At 47.1% G+C, this 19,870-nt stretch overlaps 1 protein-coding gene across 3 annotated transcripts in view; it reads left to right on the top strand.

Annotated features, from left to right (window-relative positions):
• EME2 (essential meiotic structure-specific endonuclease subunit 2) overlaps nucleotides 1-19,870 on the top strand; it is a 476,808-nt gene that overhangs the window by 376,729 nt on the left and 80,209 nt on the right. For all 3 annotated transcript variants that reach the window (XM_069646994.1, XM_069646995.1, XM_069646996.1), the window contains one exon: nucleotides 8,752-8,851. In XM_069646994.1, the coding sequence (XP_069503095.1) occupies nucleotides 8,752-8,851 (100 nt within the window). The remainder of the gene's footprint in view (nucleotides 1-8,751; nucleotides 8,852-19,870) is intronic.

Consider the following 19,870-nt stretch of genomic DNA (forward strand, 5'->3'; position numbering starts at 1 on the left):
GAGCAGAACTGTAAGGTTACAGATACAGACCACAAGTGCTAGGGTAGCCTAGTAGCAGTGCGAGGTGCAACTGGACATGTGGGGACCTGGGCCCAAAGTCAGAGCGTGGCACGGTGACCAGTGCGAGGACCAGACGGGTCATCAGCATGGGAGAGGAAGAGAGAAAGCAGAAGCGAAGAGGAAGGTCTTGAGTTGCATCCAGAACAAGAGGTGGTTCTGCTCAAGTTTGAGAGAGGCAGGGAGGGTGTTGCACAGGGAGGCCCCAGCCGAAGAAAGAGATCTGCCCCCAACTCTTACTTGGAAAAGCGACTGACCCTCAGAGAGTTGGAGGTGGATGAGCAGAGAGCTGGAGAAGAGAGATGTTTAGGAAGAGAGTGTTGGAAGCAGTGCAGTCCCAGGCCCCAGAAAGCCTTGTGGACGATGCAGAGGGTCCTGAACTTGGTCCTTGCCGCCACTGGGAGCCAGTGAAGAGGTTTCAGTGCTGGAGAGATACGATCCCTGGGTTTGAGGCCAAGGACAACTCTCACAGTCCTGTTCTGGATAAGATGTAGAGGACGGAGAGTAGATGCAGGAAGATTTAGAAAAAGGCTGTTGCAGTAGTCCAGCCTAGAGAGGACCAGAGCTCTGGAGACAGTGAGCTTCTGGGGGAAAAGGAGGAAAGGAAGAGTACCTCTGAGGAGGTGCAGCCGATAGTTTGACTTCTTAGAGATGTCAGAAATGTGAGGAGAGAAGACCTGTTGCAAAGAGCTGAAAACGAAACTGTTCTTTTTGTGACAAATTGACTTGAGTTTTTCCATCAATTTCTGAGGATGTGCGCCCCAGTCCTGAGCACGCAAAGATAAGTCGTGATCATACTTGGTATCACCCTAAAATGTCTGCAAAGTGTGAGGAACCTGAGGGCATCCTCACTTCTACTCCCCTTAGATCTTCCTCTCAGGAGGCCAGTGAAAGGCCATCGCTCTTGGATCCCGACTCTGGGGGTGGATATGCGAGGGAGGATCATCTGGGTGGAGGGACCTTGGGAAGTGGGGATAGGGTGTCTTTGGGTGAGACATGGTAATCCCCTTTCCCCTGTCAAAAGGAACCCTATAGTCCCCCGGCCATTATCAGTCTTTGGCCCTTTCTGCCACCCAAAATGTCTCACAGCCATTTTCCTTTAAGACTGGGACGAGGAAGAAGCAACTTGGAGTAACTCACACTTCAATTTATTCACACCACTCTGCTACTGAGACGAGGAAGAGGGCTGTGGAGGAGTAGTGTTGTAAAAGTCAGGCATGTCCAGCTAATTGGTTTAATTATGGTCAAGCAACTAGAATGAAAGAATTACACCTGACACCACTTAAGAGGTCCCAGGTGTATAAAATGAGTGACCACCCAGCAGCAGGAGAGAAACATCCCGGAGTGAACCATCCAGGAGAGAAAGTGGCGTGCAGAGGGAGAGCAGGCGGAAGAGGAACCGGTTGAGATGCCGGGTTGAGCAGGAGTGCAGAAAGGATGCTGGGCCAGCACAGGTCGTGCAAGGGTGAAAAACCCTCTGTCCCCTTTTACTGGTGTCCACAGTAGGAGCTGTGGGACACCGAACGCTCTCAACCACCACAGGTATCCTCCGCTGAGAAGAGCGGGGCTACGCGCAGCTGAAACCGAGGACGATGAACGCTGCTCGCAGAAGCTCACGTGAGGCACAAGCAGAGCTGAAAGAAGCCAAATCGAGAGGCCAGGAGGAGCGATAACAGACCGGTGAGTGTAAGAGAAGAGAGCACCCATAACGGGGTGCTTCAGGGCTGGAAAGAGGCATATTGGTATAGCCAACGAACTAAGAATCATGACAATTGCTATAGAAGATTGAATCCAATGTTGTTGAGTGCCAAATAAGCTGCAAATTGTCAAAAGTACTTTTAACAGTGCTACAAGCATTACTGAATACGGGATAACGTTGAAAAGGGTTCCTGAGAGTGCTACAAGCATTATTGAATGCCGGAGAAAGATGCAGAGTAATATAAGTACTTTTTATGAATGCTGCAAGCATTGTTGAATACTGAACTAACTGAGAGGTGTGATCAGGGCCGGTGCAAGGAATTCTGCCACCCTAGGCAATCTGTCAGATTGGCACCCCCCCACTCCAGATCCTAACCGATCTCAACCAACTGTCCTCATTTTGTTACCGATTGCCGCAAGCCCATTACCTCCACCTAACACATTTCTCTCGTCTTCTGCTATGGATGGATTACATTGCACTTAATGGAGTGAAGAGGGAGAGGAGGAATGCCATTCAGAGGCAGAAAAGAGTGAAAGTAGTGGAGAAGCAGAAAAAGAAGTTCATTAAATGGAAAATAAGGAGAGACAGAGACAGGTGGTTGGAGAAAACATCAAGGGAGATGGGAAGGTTGGGAAAGGGCTGAATGAAGCCCGAGAAGACTAAGGTGAAAGAAGGTAGTGAAGAGAGAGATGAGAATCCTGAGTCCAAAAGGGGCGTGCCTGACAGGGCTAGAGGAAGGAGCACATGGTGATGCGCCTAGAAGTGCAGGGAAAGCGAGGTATAGGAAAGGTTTCCCTAGGTGTGAGCAGGTGGCAAGATGTCATGGAGGAGGGTAACACTGGGTTTCTGGGAAGTAGTCAGGACCCTGAGACAGGGAGGGGGCACGAGGCCAAGAGAAAAGCCTGTGGAAACTGTAAGGGGGCCATCCTGTTTGCTTGAGTTGGACCTTTGAGGAAGTCTGGCTCAGTTATAGCATCATGTGTAGAATCAACTGTCAAGTACAACCATGAACCTGCCACCCTGGGAGGCGGTCTGCACACCGTATGTCTGCTACACATATCCAATTAAGAAAACAGGCAGACTAAGAACAACCCTTCAACTCATGGATTGTGAGTGAAGAGGAGACCGCAAACATCCAATAGGGGATTTCTTAGCAACATATGTTTGCAAAGCTGAGAACGACAAGCCTTCCTGTTTGTTAGCTTGAGTTTCTTTGCATTTTCATTTCGTGCATGCTTTTAAATCTATCATTTAAAGAAATGTCTGCCTGTGTCCTGTCAAGCAACTGGGAAGGAGCCAAGACTCAGACTGTTGCTTAGGGACACTTTGCTTGCTTACACCCAAAGGCTACATGTGTAATCAATTGGATGGGACCATAGCCCAGGGTAGGGAAGAATACAGGCCTTTTGGAAAAGCTACGCTGACCATTAAGCTTTCAGGATTTTCAGCCTTTTTATTATTTTTATCTATAAGAGTAACAATACCCAAAATAAAGATTATGATTCCTGCACATGTGGTTGACTGGAGTTTTCAATTGATCTCTGTAAACCTTGTGACAGTCTGAAAACATCAACAAAAAGACACCCATCAATAATATTCCTGGTGACCACATTTCAGCACAACTCCCTCATCTCATGTGAGAATATCTGCCTATGACAATAAGAGACAGATTCCACTCTGAGGCAGGTTCATGTCCATGATCATGTATCCTATGACATGCACCGCGTCTTTGTGAGAGTGCTTGTGGAGGAACTATGCACAGATGTGCTGCTGTGCTGCAAAGCAGCAGAAGCGTTGGAGGGAGAAACAGTGGTGGTCTCCCTGATTGCACTATATGGCCAGTGGACAATATGGCCAGTGGATATGACAATCTGGATAGCTCTTTAGTCAGTTAATTGGGCACAGGAAATACCATAGCCCACAACCTGGTGGGGCGAAGAGGAGCAGAAAAGAGGCAGGCTGAAAGGGAAAAGGACAAGTGGGAAGAGGAAGAGCGAAATGGCAAGGATGGGAATCAACAGGATGGGGATGGCTGAGGGAGGCACAGGATAGTGGAAACAGGAGGGGAGGAGTAAGGTACAAGAAGGAGGCGTAAGAGCAAAGGGAAAGGAGGGCAGAGGTATAGTTAGAGTTTGAAGGTTGGGGAAGAGTAAAGAATCAGAGGAAAGGGATGGTGTAAGAGTAAAGAGGCAAGCAAGCTTAGAAGAAGTAAGACAAGGAGCAGGAGAAAGGAGTAAGGGTAGTAAGACAGTAGATAATGGAGCAGGAGAAAAGAGTGGGAAGGGCACAGAGACACTTATGGCGAGTCAGAAGGAGTAGGAAGGCAGAGGATGCAGCATGAGGGAAAATTTAGAAGGGCGCCCATATACAATGAGGAAAAAGGGAGCAGGATGAGCAGAGGGACAGGATGGCAGAAGAATGAGTAAGAGGAGAGGAAGGGACAGGGAATACAATAACGTAGGTAGGGGTCCACACATGTGCATTTTAGGATTTTCCTTAACGGGAGATTTCTCTGTGAGTTCATGATTTCATATGACTGAGTTCACACAATTGGTTGATCATTAATACATGTTAACGTGTGCCATAAAATACTCATTTTATTGCAACATATATGAAGCAGTCATACACAAAGCTTATATAATCACCCTCTAGCCGCTATCCACAGCTTAAAAGATCAGTGGGGCCAGAAACTCAACAATTTTTAAACCTGGGTACCTTTAAACCAAATCCTTTATCCCAGAAACCCTGAAAACGGGCCCATTTTATTGAAACTCAGAGTGAGAGCCAGAGAGGACAGACCTGGGGGAGAGAGGCAGGAAAGCACAGGGAAGGTGTAAGAGGAGACACAGTAACACAAGGTTGGGGGAAACAGAGAGAGAGAGAGGAGAAAGAGGAGCGTGATCTGGGCAATCTGGGACTGTACAGGACCTGCGTAGAGGGAAATGAAGCCTGAAAACAGAGGGCGAGGAAGTAGGGCTGGGCAAGAGAAGGAGTAATAGGGGAGAGTATGGATGCAGGAATCGGATGAAGGCAAGAAGAGGAAAGAGACAGCAGGCACATAGGGAGTGAAGTAGGTAGAAGAAAGAGGGAAGCAGAGGAAACATGAAGGTAGGGGGATAGAGGTAAAAGGAAAATACCAGGGGGTGCCGGTGGCTCACATCCTTGGTGAGGGCCAGGGCCTGCAGCCACTGCCAGCCTGCCCTGATAAGCATAACTAACATTTAATAATTGCAAAGGGTTGGGGGGCATGAACTATGGTGTCGGCAGTAGTCGGCACGAACAGGACACGCACTGCAAGGTGAATGCAGTAGTGGCCACAGAAAACACTCTTTCCCGTTCTGAGGAGTGCTTTTGGGACCTACAGAGGGGTGTTTGCAGGATGGTCACAGATCACTGCAGGGAGTACTTGACCACCAAGACAGTAAGCCACCACCAGAGCTGAATCTGTGGCCTTGTAAGAAGCAGGCATGGACTGTTAGACCCTAGTGTCCTAGAGGGAATCAGACAAGTCTAGACTGGGGTTTAAGCTGAGTGCACATCAATCATGCAGTACAAACATCCAGGAGGTGATTTGCAGACTGTGTCAGTTTGAAAAAAATAATGTTGGCATTGGCACAAAAGAGACAAACTGCTTATATAAATGCCCACCTACCTAGCTACTGGCTGTCATAGACATTTGACATCACGTGCGTATGCTCACCAAAGAAAGATAATTCGTACTGCCCCACAGATGATATGGGGGCAACGTCTACCATGTGTTCGTAGCAAATGTCCAGACGATGACTCCATGTATGTTACGTCAATTGCCACACCCCACACCAATTCCGTGTCTGACCAAAGTGCCTGCTGCATCTAGATGGATTCAGTGTTGACATACTTGTGCCAAAGAGGGTAGAATCACTGCAGATAGCAGAAGCCACATGCCCAATCACCTGGACAGTGTACCCAGGGACATGGAGTCAACACCTAAGACGGTTTCATCAAAGTTCATGATGACTAGATAGTTTTGCCTGCACCAGCACAGTGTAGTGCCTGTGATTACTCTGCCCCAGGTAGGTGGCATGCTACAGGCAAGAAGCCATCGCAGGTCAATGGAATCAACTTGAGAGAGCATTGGGTCAATGCATGCACTGCACACCCCTCTCCCTCTGTAAACATACTTCGGAGCACGACAAACTGCAAACAATGCATGTCAAATCAGGTGGTTAATTACTGAAGGCCATCATATAAGCCTCACTCTGCAAACCAGTGGACTTGCAACCCGACCAGTATGCATGATGAGAGTCAATTATCAGAGAGAAGCATGGAATCACCCACACCATACACCTGCAGGAAGCTGAAAAGCAATATGAATGTCATGCATTCATGCTAGCATGAACATTCCATGCTGCTGTAAGCTAATGTCTCGTGATGCATTCTGCTAGACACTGGAGACCCATCATTATTTCAACAAACAAGCCTAATGGCAGTCACACTTTGCGGCTAGTTGCACCTGTGTAATTGCCAGTAGGGTCTCCTCTCAGCGTGCGCCATTGACCAATTACTTCCCGTATGCTTCACCTTTTCCGTGTGTACCAAATGCCAGTATGAAGCGCTATCTAAAAAATGTACTTTTACGTTTGCAAAAACATTGCATATTTGTCAGGTGTGCAAAGTGAGTGAAGCTAATGTTTTGTATAATTGAAAAGCCGAGCAAGATTGCTAAATCGCATGCATTTTAGCGCAGTCCAGCATAAAATGGAACCTTAATGACATAAAAAAAATCAACAACAAAACACGGCGTCTGTGGTGCCATTTATAATCGATGGAAAACGCACGGTCTAATGAGGTAAAAGAGAGAGAGAGTCAGATAGAGATCAGTCGACAGCTAGAAAGGTGGATAGGTAGACAGAGATACATAGAGATAGAGATCGGTCGATAGCTAGAAAGGTAGATGGATAGTTGGATAGACATACAGACACAGAGAGATACATTGAATTTTATTAGAGCGCCTCACCTGCCGACTATGTGTCAGTCACTCTCTCTGCAGAACAGCAGGGCGGCTCTTAGCACAGGGGGTACCGCCGCCAGGATGTCTGGCCTACTGGCCTGCTGGCCTGCCAGCACACGCACAGCAGAAGGTGACTGCAGGCTTGCAGCTAGTGCAGGGCCGGCCCAGGACAGGTCAGGTCACAGGCGGCAGCAGCTGACAGAGACGCAGGCCGCATCAGTCGCCGGGTCAAAGAAGAAGAAGTCAATTGTCTGCAGGCAGCAGACTGCAGCATTCACATTTACTGACTCAGTCAGAGTCAGGACAATCTAGGGGGCAGTGACACGAGCGGTGCTCCATTCATGTTACGCCTAATGCGCAGTTGCCAGCACTTGAGCGAGTGCTGACACGCCCATGCCCACACTCCTGACCCTTAACCGACCCCAATCATTTCACTGTGGCTCAGGTGCAGCGCTGCCTGGCCTGCTACTGCAGTCAGCCTGCAGAAAGACTCAGGGCTGGTGCTAACCCGTGCATCTGTCCATTTCGGACCCATTACATAGCAATAACTCATTCCTCTTTCCCCCCAGAAATGCGTAAAATGAGTCTTGCTTAGTTTTTTGCCATAAAAAGGCCGCAGATTTATTTCCACAATATCATAAAAACACACTGCACACATTAGTGGAAATAATTCTGAAGATGCGGCGACTGCTCCGTGTCCAAAACCTGCTTCCCCCTTTCCTTCCAAAAGTCCATTATAGGCCCAACTAATGGAGGGGGGAGATTAGGAGGAGGACACCGCCCGGGTTATCGGGGTGCCTCCTCCATTTGGGATTTCTCGTCGTCACTGTCATATATCTCAGGCAAGGTTATGCAATTAATGTGAAGGTGTTAAAGCAGCATTTTGCAGCTCTCACTTTTCCACATATAGGCAAGCGCCTAACCTTGCCTAGTGATAGCACCGGCCCTGGGTGTGATGAGCCTATGTGAATACAGCACCAGATCAAAGTAAGTGATGAACATTTATGAGCAAAGTGAAAGCAAGATGGTGTAAAAAAGGTCAACACCATGGAATGAGTTATGTGAAATACACGTTGTGGCAAAGCCAAGAGAATGCCAAGGACAATATGAAATCAATGTTGATTGATATATCTGAATAATGCCGAAATATAACAAAATGCCAGGGGTTATCGATTGCGTGACCTATAATGGGTGGACCGTGTGGTCTGACAACTGCGCCTAGACCGAGTGACCCCTATTTGAAAAGAGCCAAGGAAAAGCAAACGTGAAGAAGCTTGCATTCTGACACCGTTCCTTGCGCATGAGAAATACAGAGAAAGGAAAAGGAACCTTTGTGAACTATTGAAAACCCTGAATGGTTAAGGAGTTGAATGGGAATGATTTTGAAAGTCAATAGACTTGGAAACCCCGGTACATTGTGAATTGTGTTGAACTCTTGGGTAAGGGAACCCTGAGGCCTTTTTGGAATTGCTCTGAACTTGGGGAAGGGAAGCTGAACTTAAGCCACGTGCTGGAAGAAGCTCATAAATTTGTTTTGACCACTATTTCTTTTGAAGCTGATATCCCTACACATTATATATGGTTAGTTGTTAGAGCAAGTATAGGTTCTGGCCACAGACACTTTTATGTTGAACTTACTGACACAGACTATCCTTAGTTTTCTTTAGGTAGGGAAATCCCACCTTAGCATAAGGCAAGTTAGGCCTTACGCCATCCTGACATTTAAGAAAATAAAACATCTACTTAAAAAGTTGAATCTGTTGTCTGTCTCTTACTTCATGATGCCTTCACAAAAGGCTGTAATTACAATTGACGGAACAATAAGATTTGGAGAATATTGTGAAAAAAAGATGTTGGTGACATGATTGACGTTTGATCCTCTAACCTTTCCCCATTAATCATTCTTTCAGAGGTGAGTCTAGAAAAGAAACAAGTTCGTGGAAAATCTAGTGGTGAAAGAAATTTAAATTAATGATATAAATTCTCCTTTCTTGATTTTGTGAAGGCACCTCAAGCAAAAACAGCAGACTGGAGATCGTAATAGGAGAGGTGAACGCAGGACACGAGACCCTGAGCATTCTGTGACACGGCGGCAGATCCAGGAGGTGAGATAGGTGCTAAGCCTCAAGTTTTAGGTTGTTCTGTCTCTTAAGTTTTCAAAATATTGAAAGGCCTGCATATCTCTGTAATACTTTCTACATTTCCGCATCGTTATAGGACAATAGGGATGTTCCTTCTTTGACCCCTCCTGCCTCTACAGATGATCTCTTCTGTTCTTCTGTATTAGGTGCTTATACTTACTTTAAAGTGTTACTGAGTGAGGGTTGTCAGAAAGGGAAATCTTGTAACTCTAAAAGTGCTCCCCAGTTCCTCTTCATTTAGATCTCCCACCATGTCCCCGGTGTGGGAGTAATAACAAGTGAGGCTTGATTTCTAATCTCTGCCGAAGCCATACCAACCAACTCCCGTCATTACCCTCTGTATCCGGTGAGCATGGTTTTACAATTCACCTGTTTGATTAGGTTCACATATGCAGCAACCAATATTAACCTTCCTTTGACTTAGAATTTCTTCATGTAGCGAACCTTTCCTCCTCCTCCTCTCTCCATAGCACCCAACCCCAAGTGCTGTCCATTATTCCACATCTTTTTAATAGTTCACCCATTTTCTTGGCTACTCTGTGTTCTCCATTGGACATGTTTTACAATTTTCCCCTGGCCACCTGGGACCAACATTTCCACTATTTTGTTACCACATGCGTAGGGCCTGGATCCAAGTGATGCCTGGGAGACATTTTATTTTCATTAGCAGCATATTCTAAAAGGTGGAATCAAGTGATTTAAATGTGTCTCTTGTGCCATTTATATTTGGGCATTAAAGCTAATAGCCTTGGAGACTACCTGTTGTTATGTGCTTGGAAGCTTTTGCGCCAATATGTGAATCTGCTCAGACTCCCATGATAGGTGGAAAGATGATAGCGCATAACCACTCTCTAAGCTATGAAACTGGAATACATTTGTGTGCCCCATCTTAAGTAGGTGAGACAAACAAGCCTGAAGCTTAACAATATTCAATAAAGGAATGTCCACACAAATAGTACTTCATAGCTGATGTGTCGTAAATCTCCCCCGTCTCACCTGGGATCGCTTCTTGCTCTGTTCCGCGGGAGGATTCCTCTTGTGGACGGATCGGGTCTTGTATAGGCTCGCTCGAGTCTCGTCCGGCTACAGAGCACGTTCAGAGTTCCGGCAAGGTCGCAGTTCCAGGATGTCCAGGAAAAAAGTAGCAGTCGCTAGGGTTGAGGATTCCGGGAGCAGAATTAGAGGGAAGGGGTGAAAGGAAGGAAGAAGGAACCAGGAAACTAGGAATAGTGGATTCGCCGAACAGCACACACACGTCAAGTCACTACCTAATGATAGCGTTGAGACGCGCAGGGCCGCGGGGGCATGGCCAATTTATAGAACGTGCCGTGTGCGACGTGAAGGCTGGTGCGAGGCAAGTCAGTTGGCATGGCCATGTTGGGAGTAACAAGGAATACAAGCCCCCTTGCGATAAGGACCAGGAAGTCCAGAAGGGGCAAGTTCTATGGGTCATGACAGCATGCCTCCTCCGAAGACCTGTTCAACCAGGTTTGCCCGGATGAATGAGATGGAATCTTCTAAGCAATCGAGGGGTATTTAAGTTAGAAACTGGTTCCCAGGTTCTCTCGCTAGGAGGATATCCTTTCCATTCTACCAGGTATTGAAGTCGACCCCGTTTATACCTGGAATCGCATATTCTGGACACTTCATATTCCAGCTGATCGTCCACAATAACAGGACTGGGTCTACAGGATTTTCGGGTGGATTGGATGTAGGGTTTCAATAGGGAAGTGTGAAAGACTGGGTGTATTCTCTTCCAGGAGTCAGGTAGCTTGAGTCGGAATGAGACAGGATTGATGATTTCCTTTATGGAAAATGGTCCATAGTACCGAGGGGCCAATTTGTTTGGCCGTAGATGTCGTGGTAATAGTTTCGAGGACAACCAAACTTGATCACCAACAGAATAAGAAGGCGCTGGTCTTCTTTTGGAGTCTGCATAACGCTTAGTGCGTGTCTGGGCCTCTTGCAATTGTTCCTTGGCTTCCTTGTGTATGTTGATGAGAGTCTGAATCCATGAGTCGAGAGTAGGAACTGGAGTGGGATGTGGAAGAACAGAAGGTAAAACGGACAGGTGAAAACCTTGACTGCAATAGAAAGGGCTGACCTGGAGTGCTGAGTGATCAGAATTGTTGTAGGCAAACTCGGCCAGGGGTATGAGGAGAGACCAGTCATCCTGAACCTTGGTGGCAAAACAACGAAGATATTGCTCCAGAGTCTGATTTACACGTTCCGTGGCTCCGTTGGTTTGTGGGTGATAACCTGATGAGAGAGCGCGTTGGATCCCTAGAATACGACACAGATGTTTCCAGAATTGTGAGACGTATTGAGGTCCTCGGTCCGATATGATCTTGGAAGGAAGTCCATGAAGACGGAAAATGTGTTCCAGGAAGATTCCAGCAAGTTCTGAGGAGGATGGTAGTTTAAACAAAGGTGTAAAATGAGCCATATGAATGAACAAGTCTATGGTTACCATGATGGTCGTGGATCCTCAGGAAGGTGGTAATTCCACAATGAAGTCTGTAGCAATAAATTCCTATGGTCTTGTTGGCAGCGATGGTTGCAGTAGAAGACCTGCCGGTCTCTTGTTATCATGTTTGTTTTGACCGCAGATAGCACAAGCCTTGATGTACTGTTGTACGTCGGTCTTCATTCCAGGCCACCAAAACTGTCTTTGTATAAAACGGAGGGTGTTAGTTATACCACCATGACCGGAGTGAAGGGTATCATGGCAGAGGTTTATTATCCTTTGTTGTAATTTCTGCGTAGGAATGACCAGTGCATTGTCCTTGAATAAATATCCTTCCTTAACTCTTAGATTCCATGGATTCTTCTTGAAATATCCTTCCAGAGGTCAGAGGACTGGGTTTGCACTCGGATTTCTTCCAGGAGGTTGACTGCTTGAGCTACAAAGATAGTGTGGGGAAACATCTTAGGATAGGCCTTGTCTTCAGTGGCTACGTAGTCAGGACGTCGAGATAAGGCGTCAGCAATCATGTTTTGTGATCCGGGAACATGAGTGAATTGGAATTGGTACTGGGCGAAGAAGTAAGCCCAACGTGCCTGACGACTGTTCCTGCACTCCAACGACTGTAGAATTTGGAGATTCCGATAGTCTGTGCGGACCTGAACTGGATATCTAACACCCAGAAGTAGGTGTCGCCATTCAGTGAAGGCTTGGCGGATGGCCAACAGTTACTTCTCCAGGACGGAATAGTGTGTCTCGCTGGGAGTCAGGGTTCGTGAAAGGTAAGCAATGGGGTGTTCCAGTTTATCCTCAAGTTCCTGTTTCAAGACCGCTCCTATGGCGTATTTAGAGGCATCCGTTTCCACTAGGAATGGGCGATTTATGTCGGGTTGGGTGTCATGATGCCTACCCCCGGAGTACCAGGCCAGGCCCAGCACCCCCGGGAGCAGGCATCACGCCCCCGGGTAAAAGCCCAGCGGCCCTTTATAGGGGCTCTTTGGACTTTGTCCTGGCGCCGTTGGCGCCAGGCTCATATTGGACATCAGTCCTGGCGCAATAGGCGCCAGGCTCATAAGGGGAAGTGTTTGGTGCACTTACCTGAAGCAGACCATGCTGCACACTCACCTGATGCAGACCATGCTGCATGAAGAACCAAGCCAAATGAGGCTTAGGAGGGACTATTTTTCTGAAGGAACTATTTTGTTACTTGGGTGGGGCTGTGGAAGAATACTCACCTGGAACTTCTTCCAAGGCTATTTAAGCCACGCCCGGACAGCCACACGTGCTTCGCGTTGTTCTGCATCCCAGCAGCTGAACGCTCACCGTGTCAGCTCCTGCACCTGGACTCCAGCCACGCCCGCCTCGAACCTGGAACACCTGTAAGGAAAGAAGAGAAGAGAAAGGTGAAAACCAAGAACTTATTCAACCTTCTTACCTGCATCCGGAATCTTCACGCCAGCATTCCTGAAGGAGGACTTCCATTTAAAAGCACTGCGTTGCTCGCTGCAGCGCCGCGCTTCACTCACCTGTTCCCGAGACGCCGCCCGGCTCCATTGCGGCTCTCAGCACCAGTCGCCGCATCTCTGCACCTAGGGGAGAGAAGAAGAGACAAAAGGTGAGCAAGGGAACACAAGAGGAAAGCCGAATTTTCAGCTATATTACTTACCGGCTTTTCTTGGTGAACCATTCCACATCTCGGGTCGGTGCCGCATCTTCGGCAGGTACCGCACCCCGGCCCCTATGGGGAAAGGACAAAAGACATTACTGGGGAATTATAAAGACATTTAGAGGGGTCGCCCTCATCACTAACTCACCTGATTTTACCACCGGCAATTTACCCCTCAACGCATCGCCTTGGTTCTGCACCTGAAATAAAGGACAGATCACAGGTTAGGAGAAACAACATAAAAGGAGGCTCACACTTGAACTTTTGCATCTTCATACTTACGGTGTATCGCTCAGAAAAGTCAAGTGGATTTGCCAGCGCCATTCTGAAAACCAGTGAAGTAACTGGACGAACGTGCACCCCTGCACCAGAAGCAGGATGGAGAGTTCATCCTTCCAAACCATAAGGTGAGCTTAAACCGGGGGGTTTTGGAGGAAGTCAGAGGAGAACGAAGGGGGGAAGGGGGGAGCAAGCACACTATTCAGCAGACAGTTAATCCCCTTTCTCATCTGCAGAAGGATATTCCTACGGGCCAGACAAGCAAGATTTGGCGGTCCTGTTCAATCAGTGGTCCGAATTCTGCGCATCACGCTTGAAGAGGCCACAGCAACCCAGACCAGACCAGCGCCTCTGTGGGAGCCAGGTGAGCGTTACATTGGGCCAGGATGGGGGCTTGCGTGAACTCTGTCTTCAATCGTTGGAATGCTTTATCTTGCGGTGTAGACCAGATAAAGGGGGTGTCTTTCTTCAAGAGAGCAACGATCGGCTGAACGATCTCGGAAAAGGTAGAAATAAACTTCCGGTAGAAGTTGGCGAGCCCCAGGAAGGATAGAACTTGTTTCACAGATGTGGGAGCGGGCCAAGCCAGTATGGCCTTTACCTTTTGAAGGGTCCATACCAATTCCTTCTGGGCTAAGGATGAATCCTAGGTAGTGAACAGAAGTAACGTGAAACAAGCATTTTTCGGGTTTGGCTAAAGGTTTGTGTTCACGAAGTCGTTGTAATACTGCCTTTACATGTTCTTCATGCTTTAGAGGATCCTTGGAAAAATTCAATATGTCATCCAGATAGACAATGACGAAGAGGAACAACATGTCAGAGAACACCCTATCCATAAAACGCTGAAAGACTGCGAGAGCATTAGCTAGTCCAAAGGGCATGACTAGATATTCATAGTGACCCAAGGATGTTCTAAAGTCTGTTTTCCATTCGTCTCCTTCCCGGACACGGATTAAGTGGTAGGCACCCCGGAGTTCCAACTTCGTGAATATTACGGCGCCTCTCACAGCTTCCAGGATATCCGAGAACAGGGGCAGTGGGTGCAGATCTTTGAGGGTGCATTGATTTAAGCCTCGATAGTCGAGGCAAGGTCTGAGTTCCTTGGTATCGTTCTTGGGAACGAAGAACAACGAAGCACCCGCTGGAGATTTCGAGGGTCTTATGGTGCCGTTTTCAAGATTGGTGTCTAGGTATTCCCGAAGGGCCTTTTTCTCAGGTTCGGAAAGAATGAACATTCTGCCGAAGGGAATTACTGCTGAGGGATCTGTATCTATGGCACAGTCTTCGGGCCTTTGAGGGGGTAAGGCTTGGACTATGGCAGTAGAAAATACACCAGCATATCCCTGATAGGCCTCTGGAACTTGTATGATATTGGAAACCATGAGTGGTGTTTTTTGGTCTCTTGGTGGTTCTTTAGGAGGTGTCGAGGAGGGATCCAGGGATAGACAGTGGGACATACAGAACTCTGAGCCCAGGAATAATGATCCTGCTGTCCAATTGATATACGGATTGTGCTTTTGTAACCAGGGCATACCCAAAACCATGGGGTAATGGGCTGACTTAATGATGTTGAATGTAATCCGTTCTTGATGATGGTTTATGGAAAGTTGGATCTCTTTAGTCTGCAGGCTTATGGGTCCTGAAGAGAGGGGTCTTCCGTCAATTGCTTCCACCGGCTGCATGGTGTTTCGTGTCTCGTACGGAATATGATGACTAACAACCCAGTCTTGATCAATGAAAATTCCCATAGCTCCGCAGTCCACCAAGGCCAGAATGGGATAGGTCTTGTTCTTGGAGGGCGATAGGAAGGCCTGTAGTATCACCAAATTGTTTTGTCCAGGAGAGTTCAAGGATGGAATTGATGTGGAGCAAACATCTCTCTCCCGACACCTCGCTCCATCTAGGATCGGGAGCTGGCGTTTCCCGAACGCTGTGGAGGGGCTAGAGGGCATTCTCTAACAAGGTGTTTATCCGAGGCACAATACATGCACAGGCCTGTGTGGATCCTTCTCATCCTTTCTTGTGGGGAAATAGACCCACGGAAGGCTCCTATTTGCATGGGTTCCGGATCTATGTCAGGGGTTGGGGCAGGTTCGGTTTTTACAGAAGTCTCAAGGGAATTCTTTTGAAAGGGTATCTTGGTCTTTCTTCTTTCAGCCTTTCATTCCTGGATTCGGAAGTCTATTTGCATGGCTAGATCCATAAGAGCCTGGAATGAGCTAGGACGAGCCACCCTGGCTAATTCGTCCTTAATATCCTCGTTTAGACCCCTGCGAAATAGAGTGAAATTTGCTTCTGAGGACCAATCCGCTTCCTTGGCCAGTTGTTTGAATCTAGTAACGTACGTTAGCATATCCTGAGATCCCTGTCGGAAATCAAGTAACCATTCCTGAGCACTAAAAACCTGTTCTGGGCGGTCGAACATAGTCTTGAGTGCCTGAATGAATCCATCATAATCATCCAGGAGGGCATCTCCTGAGTTGACTAAGGGAGTGGCCGAGGTCAACGCGTTCCCTGTGAGGTGCGAGATTATGAAGCCCACCTTCGCCCTGGAAGTTGAAAAATAATAGGGCTTAAAAGTAAAATGCACCAAGCAGGAATCCAGGAATCCACATAAGGATTTTGCCGAGCCATCATATTTGTCTACCACTCCACCCAGTAACACACTGTCCTTGTTAGCGGGGTCGTGAGACAAAACAAGCTGCTTTAACAATGCATTCTCAGCTTTTAAGTTCTGTACTTCAGTTGTGAGTTCTTGCATGCCACGCATAAGGTCCTGGACTGCTTTCTCCATAGCAGTATCAGTGTCGGTCGTTGGGCGTCTCAAACTGTCGTAAATCTCCCCCCGTCTCACCTGGGTTCGCTTCTTGCTCTGTTCCGCGGGAGGATTCCTCTTGTGGACGGATCGGGTCTTGTATAGGCTTGCTCGAGTCTCGTCCGGCTGCAGAGCGCTTTCAGAGTTCCGGGAAGGTCGCAGTTCCAGGATGTCCAGGAAAAAAGTAGCAGTCACTAGGGTTGAGGATTCCGGGAGCAGAATTAGAGGGAAGGCGTGAAAGGAAGGAAGAAGGAACCAGGAAACTAGGAATAGTGGATTCGCCAAACAGCACACTCACGTCAAGTCACTACCTAATGATAGCGTTGAGACGCGCGGGGCCGTGGCCAATTTATAGAACGTGCCGTGTGCGAAGTGAAGGCTGGTGCGAGGCAAGTCACTTGGCACGGCCATGTTGGGAGTAAAAAGGAATACAAGCCCCGTCGCGATAAGGACCAGGAAGTCCAGAAGGGGCAAATTCTATGGGTCATGACACGATGTTATGTGGGATATGGATAAGTAAACTGTATGAGAGAGTCGTTTCGGTGTTCAAAGGTCATGAACTCTACCAGTTAGGCTCACCCGGAATGTCCACTGTCGATATGATATGTTGGGTACCAAGATACGTTCTCAGGACACCGAGGTACCTTAATATTCTTATACATTCAACCCAGAGTTAGTCTTTCATAGGATTACATGGGCAAGATGGACCAGCTTTTGACTTTTTGAGCGGGGCAAGGACCCATAAATAAAGACGAAATCGCCTTTACACTTCCCGTTTACTCTCTGCTTCGTAGATGTAAAATGGTGTCTGCAAATTAAGATTGCAGGTTTCGTTTTATAATGGATTCCTGGGGAATCCACTGTTACACACCTGGTGTAAATGCAAGTCGTTATTCCATAGGAATCCTTTGGTTTTTTACACCTTCATGAAAATCTCATGCAAGCATAAAGCCATGTGCTCTTCCAAGACAGGACGAAAGCAAAGAGGAGAAGCAAATTCTGCTTGGAAAGGCACAGCAATGAGATGGAGCATAAAATGAAAGAGTAAAGGCACCTGTATGCTTTCATTTTGTACCCCACTCTGTATAAAAGGCCCCCTATAGTGAATCATTATCTCCTGCATTTCTTTAGTAATCAAAAGTGTTAAAACTATGAAACATAGGGGAGAGAGAGAGGGAGATAGATAGATAGATAGATAGATAGATAGATAGATAGATAGATAGATAGATAGATAGATAGATAGATAGATAATGTTCTTTAATGGCTTTTTCCATGATCGCCCTCTGATGTATGTGACTTGAAATGGCACAAGTTCACAAATGGATTGTTTCACTAACATCTTCCTTCAGCACAGGTTTAGATTTACAACAGAAGACATTCTGCTTGATTTTAAACATTTCTGCCTGCTTTGCTGCACAAACCACTCACAAAGGGTGTTGTGCTATTTTAGAAATGCAGTCCTTGTCTTCTTCACCCTCGTCAAATTCCAATCAAGTTGTCGTAAATCTCCCCCCGTCTCACCTGGGATCGCTTCTTGCTCTGTTCCGCGGGAGGATTCCTCTTGTGGACGGATCGGGTCTTGTATAGGCTCGCTCGAGTCTCGTCCGGCTGCAGAGCGCGTTCAGAGTTCGGGGAAGGTCGCAGTTCCAGGATGTCCAGGAAAAAAGTAGCGGTCGCTAGGGATGAGGATTCCGGTATCAGAATTAGAGGGAAGGGGTGAAAGGAAGGAAGAAGGAACCAGGAAACTAGGAATAGTGGATTCGCCGAATAGCACACACCTCAAGTCACTACCTAATGATAGCGTTGAGGCGTGCAGGGCCGCGGGGGCGTGGCCAATTTATAGAACGTGCCGTGTGCGAAGTGAAGGCTGGTGCGAGGCAAGTCACTTGGCACGGCCATGTTGGGAGTAAAAAGGAATACAAGCCCCGTCGCGATAAGGACCAGGAAGTCCAGAAGGGGCAAATTCTATGGGTCATGACACGATGTTATGTGGGATATGGATAAGTAAACTGTATGAGAGAGTCGTTTCGGTGTTCAAAGGTCATGAACTCTACCAGTTAGGCTCACCCGGAATGTCCACTGTCGATATGATATGTTGGGTACCAAGATACGTTCTCAGGACACCGAGGTACCTTAATATTCTTATACATTCAACCCAGAGTTAGTCTTTCATAGGATTACATGGGCAAGATGGACCAGCTTTTGACTTTTTGAGCGGGGCAAGGACCCATAAATAAAGACGAAATCGCCTTTACACTTCCCGTTTACTCTCTGCTTCGTAGATGTAAAATGGTGTCTGCAAATTAAGATTGCAGGTTTCGTTTTATAATGGATTCCTGGGGAATCCACTGTTACACACCTGGTGTAAATGCAAGTCGTTATTCCATAGGAATCCTTTGGTTTTTTACACCTTCATGAAAATCTCATGCAAGCATAAAGCCATGTGCTCTTCCAAGACAGGACGAAAGCAAAGAGGAGAAGCAAATTCTGCTTGGAAAGGCACAGCAATGAGATGGAGCATAAAATGAAAGAGTAAAGGCACCTGTATGCTTTCATTTTGTACCCCACTCTGTATAAAAGGCCCCCTATAGTGAATCATTATCTCCTGCATTTCTTTAGTAATCAAAAGTGTTAAAACTATGAAACATAGGGGAGAGAGAGAGGGAGATAGATAGATAGATAGATAGATAGATAGATAGATAGATAGATAGATAGATAGATAGATAGATAGATAGATAGATAATGTTCTTTAATGGCTTTTTCCATGATCGCCCTCTGATGTATGTGACTTGAAATGGCACAAGTTCACAAATGGATTGTTTCACTAACATCTTCCTTCAGCACAGGTTTAGATTTACAACAGAAGACATTCTGCTTGATTTTAAACATTTCTGCCTGCTTTGCTGCACAAACCACTCACAAAGGGTGTTGTGCTATTTTAGAAATGCAGTCCTTGTCTTCTTCACCCTCGTCAAATTCCAATCAAGTTGTCGTAAATCTCCCCCCGTCTCACCTGGGATCGCTTCTTGCTCTGTTCCGCGGGAGGATTCCTCTTGTGGACGGATCGGGTCTTGTATAGGCTCGCTCGAGTCTCGTCCGGCTGCAGAGCGCGTTCAGAGTTCGGGGAAGGTCGCAGTTCCAGGATGTCCAGGAAAAAAGTAGCGGTCGCTAGGGATGAGGATTCCGGGATCAGAATTAGAGGGAAGGGGTGAAAGGAAGGAAGAAGGAACCAGGAAACTAGGAATAGTGGATTCGCCGAATAGCACACACGTCAAGTCACTACCTAATGATAGCGTTGAGGCGTGCGGGGCCGCGGGGGCGTGGCCAATTTATAGAACGTGCCATGTGCGACGTGAAGGCTGGTGCGAGGCAAGTCACTTGGCACGGCCATGTTGGGAGCAACAAGGAATACAAGCCCCGTCGCGATAAGGACCAGAAAGTCCAGAAGGGGCAAGTTCTATGGGTCATGACACAAGTCCAAATATCTAAATAAGTTTCAGATGAGAAATGCAGGTTTTAAAGTTACAATTACATTGCACATTGATCAGAGTACAAAACAACAGATTTTAATGTCAAATCATATTTTCGTCAAATGAAATGAGTCCAATAGTTTACCCTCAGTCACTGCCTGTTCTGGGTTATTTTTGCATTCGTAGCAGCGTGCTGACCCCTCAGGTATCTAGGCGCTAGTTACGTTAGGGAAAGGGGAAGGTGTGTACAGGTAAAGGTAAACAGGGAAAGTAGGAAGGGTATGTTCAG

The sequence above is a fragment of the Ambystoma mexicanum genome, chromosome 2q (assembly GCF_040938575.1).
Source record: "Ambystoma mexicanum isolate Mex_15411 chromosome 2q, UKY_AmexF1_1, whole genome shotgun sequence".
Lineage (NCBI taxonomy): Eukaryota > Metazoa > Chordata > Amphibia > Caudata > Ambystomatidae > Ambystoma > Ambystoma mexicanum.